Here is a 6,793-nt window from a genome sequence, read left to right on the forward strand (position 1 = left end):
TAACATTGTACGTATAAGTAGCTACAATATTTTGATTTCTTAACAATTAACTTTCAATTTGCAATAGTGTATTTGTTTTTTTTTACATCTGCGTAATTTCCATGTATCTCGTGTAAGCGAAGATCACTTGCACGAGTCGTGGAGATATAAATATACGTTGTTAAATTCGTATAATTTAGATTATAATATAGATAAGGGAATAATATATCAACGCGTAAAATCATAATAAATTTGATACTTGATAGAGTCAAATCTGTTTATGCCAAGGATATAATTACACATGATTCTTTTATGTGTGATCAGTTTAACAAACAAACACAGCAAACTAAGCCATATGATTAGCAATAAAGATCATCGTTCGAATTAAAAAAAAAAAAGTATATTTTTATTTTATCTAATAACTATAAAGTTTCAAAAATATGATATAAGTATATTATATTATCATTTTCTAATAAGAAATTAATTTTTTTGTTCTGCCACACTGTTGAATTGATTGAATATAAAAGGTAAGTATAACGATGCCGAGAGATAGTACAATGTCTAAAATACAGATTTCTTTCTCTTCCTATTCCCATGTGTATATTACAAGTATGTAAGTATATTTATGTATGTGCTCGCAAGTGTATGTGTGTGTGTATGTATGTGTGTATATATGTATGTAAAGTGGAATATTGTAGAATTTATTTAATAACAATTCTCAACAACGTAATTTCTAGAAATTACTATCTACACAAACATATAAGCTATGTTTCCCCCCTCCTCCTTTTGTAATTTTGCCCTTTTGCAATGCTGCATTACCTTAAAAGAAGATTCTTTTTCCTTGATTCTTAAAGCCGCTTACGCGTACCAACGTTAGTTGAGCAACTTTTTGCCATATTCTCATTTGTAAAGAAACATCTTATACATCGTATTACTTTGTACAACATGATCAATCACAAGGCAATACTTGTTTTCATCTTCGAAGATAAATCAAAGATCGCAATGAAGTTATTGTACAGATCATGATTTTGCATATCCTACGTGGTTAGTAGTTTTCACACAAATAGAACTTGGTACAAGTAAATAGCATTATTACTCTTTAAGCAAACACTCGAAAGATATCTTAATCTCTCTTTCTCCCTTTTTCTCTTCTCTTTCTTTGCGTATGTCAGCAAACGAAATCATCATCTACCGAAGCGATATATTGTACATTGTTTGACAATGCATATTATAAGGAAGCTATACATTATACACTATGCTTCATTATACTGTGACACAATGATTTTAACCAGAGACGTTGAACACAATAATCCCATGTAAAATCATGTACTATACAGAAAGTAGGATGACTTTATGTTACTGGAAAAAATATTCAATGAAACAAGTTTAAAGAGTATATGTCTCGTAATCGAATAAATAAAGTTACCGTGAGTGTTCAACATTTGTTATAAAAAAAAAATAACGTTAGAGAGTTTGACGAACTCGAGGTTGCGCCCACTCTACGAAATCATCGATCAAAACTGGCCAGGCGCCCTCCTCATCATAGTTACTCATGTCTGGATTAATCATGAGTGCAAAATCCAACAATAAATTCCATGTGTCTTTTGGAATTGATCTTTTGTGATGCTCCTATAAAGAGAAAAAAACAAAAAGGAAAAAATAATTTTGTAGCAAAAATAAATATAAAAATAGAATTACAGACCTCTCTTACCTGTAAAAATTGACACCATAGTTGAAGAAATCTGAATTTATCATCTAATACAATATTCCAATAAGCGATTGCCATGTCCAGATCTAAACCTTTCTGTCCAGTATTCTTCGCATAATTAAATGTAAAATGATAAAAGTCTTTGAATTTCTGAGAGTCCCTCAATTCATTTTCTAAACTACCTAAACGTGCTTTTAGCTTATCTATATTATCCACACTAAAAAGAAAAAGAGATATTATTATAGAATTGCTTATAACTGTATACCTTATAACAGAAGATGAGGCAAAATAAATATGAAGTAACGATATAATTAGGAATAGAACAAGGAAGTACTTTTGTATTTACCCCAAGTCCATCATTCCATTCATGAATTCATCCTTTGTAAATTCGCACTGTGTTTCAGCACGAAATTTCCATGCAATGATTAAAACTAACTTACTTTCAGGACTTAGACCCAAATCATCCAAAAATTTCATGATACCATCCGCGGTAATTTTATTGGGCTCACTTGGATCTGTAAGTATTGTTATTATGTGGTATATTTGTTTCTCTTAATATCCGACAGAAATAAAATAATAAAATTGTTTACAACTGATGGTCCTATGTAATAAATATTTATTTTATACAGTAAATAATTTTTATAGTACTATAATAATTGTAGTAGCCTTACCTTGGTATCTACTGTATAATATTTCCAATTTCTTTTTATCTACAGAATTTTTAGGTTCTTTGCAGTAAGCCTCTGGGTTCTGGAAGTAATTGTCACTTGCGAGATCCAGTTTCCAATCATTTTGTGCTAAACAGTATATTGCTGTTTGCTCTCCGGTTTGTGTAAATGTTATAAATTTTTTCACTTTGTCCCTTTGTGAAAATTTTAATTTCTGCTGCAATTCAAATAAGATGAATTGTCACATGTACTTTATACACTTATTTAATTACATTGCTAATGGGATATATATAAAAATACAAATCATACGAAGAGTATTAGTAAGATTATTTAATAAGAAAATAGCACAGAAACTCAATGCAAAATAGATGTAACGAAAGTGGAGAAAGCAGAGAAGGTCAAAGCAGTATCTCAAGTCGCCCCGTCGTTCCTCTGATGACAGATCTGATATATTTAGCGTAAGGAAAAGTCAGAATAACATTATACACGAAGATAGGTTATCATTCTAACTTTAAAACGAAGCGATGAAGCAGGGGATTACACCTGATTAATTGATAACACGACATAAACGTAATCTTATCGCTATACAAATATCTGTTTTTTAGATGCTTACCATTTTCCAGCTAATTTTAGGCCCCCGAAAGCCAAAATATTATTCCCCTCGCACTACACTTGACACGAACATGCGCATGTTCTGTGAACGTCTCAAGTAGAGATGGACGGTAATCGACCAGGAAATCGATGTTCGATTCTTTTTTTGTTAACAGATCGATTGTTTTCTCGATGTTTTAAAGTTGTACGAGGTATTGCTTTTTCCCTTTCAGACAAATAGTCTACTATTGCAAGAAATATCAATAAATATGTTCTCTATAGTAAAAATGAAAAAAATAAAATGCTTGACTTATTGTTGAGTCTACATTGAAAGAAAGCTGATTTGTAACCGTACTCACACATTTCTTTTAATATGACTTTATTATGATTTAATATAACCTTTTTAATATATATGACTTAGTATTTAAAATATCAATTATTAAAATATGATGCAGCTTGTGTAACTGATATATCAGATTTTAAATTAGTATTAGATATTATTAATAATATTAATAATATTACAAAGAAATTTGGTTTGAGTAGTTAAAAGTAGTTTTCATTTTTGCACAGACTTTACAGACTACCCTTATGTATGTTGATAAATACTCAACAATTACATACATATACATTTCTCACATGATATCATAAACATCTCATAAAATAAAATTAATATCAAATAGAATTAAATAAAGTGTTATAACTGAATTAATTTAGCTAAATGTTTAGCTAAATTTTTAATAATTACTATGATTGTAAATGTGGAAAATTTGCATAAGTAAGAAATTGATCTATCTGGACGTTTCGTTCAATATATTTCATTATTAAAATTAAATATTAAATATTATTGGGGACTTGAATAAGTTCTCGCTGTTTTTTCGTGAAAATGAATGCTTTATTTAAGAAAATTAGTAAAGAACATGTCATTGAAAGTATTGTCTATCGCTAGCCACTACTTTCTCCCATCTTTCTGGCAGCATACGAATACCATATCGAAAGAACGATTCATCTTTTGAGGTTATCCACGAATCGACCCATTTTTTGGCATCTTCATAAGAATGGAAGTGCTGCTCAGCCAGGCCATGAGTCATCGATCGGAACAAGTGGTAATCGGAAGGAACAATGTCCGGTGAATACGGCGAGTGGAGTAGGACTTCGCATTTGAATGTTTCCAAGTAGGTTTTGACCGGTTTTGCAACATGTGGCCGAGCGTTGTCATGCTGCAAAATTACTTTGTCGTGTTTCTCCTCGTATTGCATGGGTCTTCATAGAGTAATGCTTCCAATTCTTCGTCTTTAAACTTTTTCGGTGCGCCAGAGCGTTCTTTATCTTCAATATCAAAATCATTATTTTTAAAGCGTCTAAACCAATCTCTGCATGTTGTTTCCGACAGAGCATGGTCGCCGTAAGTCTCCACAAGAATTCTATGTGCTTCAGCTGCAGATTTTTTTTGAAAAAAATAATACCAGTAAAATTCCCCGCAAATACTCTTTTTTTGGCACGAAATTCGACATGTTTAACGCTATGAAAAAATATGTTATTTACGCTTCGGTGGAATAACATATACTGTTACTTCGAGCCTATAAGGGCCAGAGCATAGACTTCTACATAACGCATAATACACAACACATAAGAGAATCAACCAATCAGAGTTCTTCATTTCTGTCCTGAGGAGGGAAATGAAGAAAACTAATTGGTTTATTCTCTTATGTGTCATGTATTATGTGTCATGCAAAAGCCTGTGCTCTTGCCCTATTGGTGGAGCTTCACGATGAAGTTGGCTGTAGCATTGCCCAATGCAAAAAGGCTAAGATAACACCATCTGTCGGGAAACAGCGAGAACTTATTCAAGTTCCCAATAATTATCAAAGTATGGGATATTCAATATACTTTATATACGTCTTGAATCTCAGTGGTGTTAATTTATATGAATAAAATACATAGTTTATAACCAATCTGAAGTTTAATGTTAACCGAATATATTTTTATTTTAATTTTTTAAAAATTCTTTCTGACTTGATGTTAATACGTATTATTTGATGAGCATAAATATAATCGGACGCGAAACGACTTCAACTCTTTTTTTGAATGAATTTCGGAATGTGGCTAATGATCCAGTGAGAAAACTTGTTTCTGAAAAATTTTCAGAAATTAAACTTTCATATTGGATGTTTATTGCGTTCCGAACTACATCTATAAAATGTTCAAACTATTTTGCTCCAAACACAATTGTCTATACAAGATATCCAACATGAATCGTTTTTTTTTAATATGAACTCGTGAAAAGTGAAAATTTTCTAATGTAAAAGTATAGGGGAATGTACACTTTTTAAAGTAGTTGTACCAGAGAGGAAGCTGAGAGCGGCCAACACGGCGTTTTCGGCGACACCGATTTTTCGCACTGGGAATGGGCGCTATCTGCATCCATTTTGAGAGGGGAACTACGATGCTACATCCACTTTTAGGTCTCGACGGTAAAACCTGCATCTGGTGGCTGTCCATGCTACATCCACTTTCAGGCGGTTTATGTCCGTGCTACAACCATAATAGCGTACTTGACAAGCACGGTCTCGCGCATTGTTATGCATTTGTAACATGAATTAACATGTTAACATGCACAAAAAAAATAAGAATAGAGATCGTATATGATTAATATTATGAAGATTATATACGATTTATATCGATATACAAATATATGATAATAAGATAATATTTTGTATGTACCCAAAATTATTTTTTCAAAATATTTCAGCGTTACGTTAGTATTTATTTATACTCCGGCAGGCGTTTTTTAGCGTAGTTGTGTCCGTGTGCATGTGTTGCATTGAAAGGGTGCGTGACGTACGTATGCATATACGCACTCACACACACACACACATACGTGTCATACGCAACAGATAGAATCTCAGGGTATATGCTTAAACATTTTCAATTGCCGTACGTTTCTATGTAAGAATGTAGTCGGCACACACACACAGAGAAACTGCTCCCGTCTATCCGTCTGAAGTCCCGCCCTCCGATCGGCTTGTTTTGACGAGCCAAGCGAAAGAGAGAGAGAGAGAGAGGGAATGTGTTCTCTCCATCTCGCTCTGATTCGCAACGTTGCCGAGATTGTGCTTCCCGACACACGGCCGAGACTGACGTTTCACTCTCGGCGTGAATCCAACGAGATGATCAATAGCAATCGATTTCGACTAAACTCGTTGTGTCGATAGATTTGCATGACAAATTAACATTGCACTTAAAGATACGGCGTAGCATTGAAGCGTTTGCAAGAAAGTCGCGATTGAAAATCGCGAGTGCTTCATGAACCAAATGAAGGAGCGAACTTCTCAAAGAACGTGTGGCTTGGTGGAAGTACGCTGGACTCGCAGGGTTGAGGTCGGTGGTTCGCATCTCCTTGGCGATCGGCGTTGTCCTTTTTCGCCAATCATTTTTTTTTCGTTTTTTAGGAAAATGCACGTGTTGCATACAACATACGTGTATCACAATAAATTTTTTTTCATTTTTTAAGAAAATGCACGTATTGCATACAACACACGGGCATCGCAAGCATTACACGTTTCGTCGATGACACTTCCTCTGAGACCCCGCCCTACGCTCGACTTGTTTCGACGAGCCAAGCAAAAGAGAGACAGAGAATGTGTTCGCTCCATCACCTATGTGAAGATGGCCCTTCATTCTTTAAATTTGAAAAAAATTATTAGAGTTCTGAATGCCCCTCGCAGAGTTCTAGAGTTCGCAATCCTTTATATCGCGTATCTAACAGGTTGGTTGAAGGGCCGGCGTCCCTATAGCAGAGAAGTGTCCTTCTTGCGGGCGGGACAGCGAGCGGGTGATCCTGCAGAAA

At 34.0% G+C, this 6,793-nt stretch overlaps 1 protein-coding gene across 3 annotated transcripts; it reads right to left on the reverse strand.

The window, feature by feature from the left end:
• Positions 1–449: 449 nt before the first annotated feature.
• SCCRO (defective in cullin neddylation 1 domain containing SCCRO) lies at positions 450–3,081 on the reverse strand. 3 transcript variants are annotated; one of them, XM_011145393.3, is made up of 5 exons: positions 2,969–3,081; positions 2,359–2,572; positions 2,034–2,202; positions 1,691–1,904; positions 450–1,608 (listed from the first exon to the last, which is right to left on the reverse strand). In XM_011145393.3, the coding sequence occupies exons 1-5, from the start codon at positions 2,969–2,971 to the stop codon at positions 1,444–1,446; spliced, it is 765 nt and encodes a 254-aa protein (XP_011143695.1). In that variant the 5' UTR covers positions 2,972–3,081; the 3' UTR covers positions 450–1,443. The 3 variants fall into 3 exon arrangements, with proteins under 3 accessions (XP_011143695.1, XP_025157528.1, XP_025157529.1); XM_025301743.1 differs by having other exon boundaries at positions 1,682–1,904; XM_025301744.1 differs by having other exon boundaries at positions 1,682–1,904; positions 2,359–2,569; positions 2,969–3,062.
• Positions 3,082–6,793: the final 3,712 nt, after the last annotated feature.

The sequence above is a fragment of the Harpegnathos saltator genome, unplaced genomic scaffold, assembly GCF_003227715.2.
Source record: "Harpegnathos saltator strain DR-91 unplaced genomic scaffold, Hsal_v8.6 scaffold45, whole genome shotgun sequence".
NCBI lineage: Eukaryota > Metazoa > Arthropoda > Insecta > Hymenoptera > Formicidae > Harpegnathos > Harpegnathos saltator.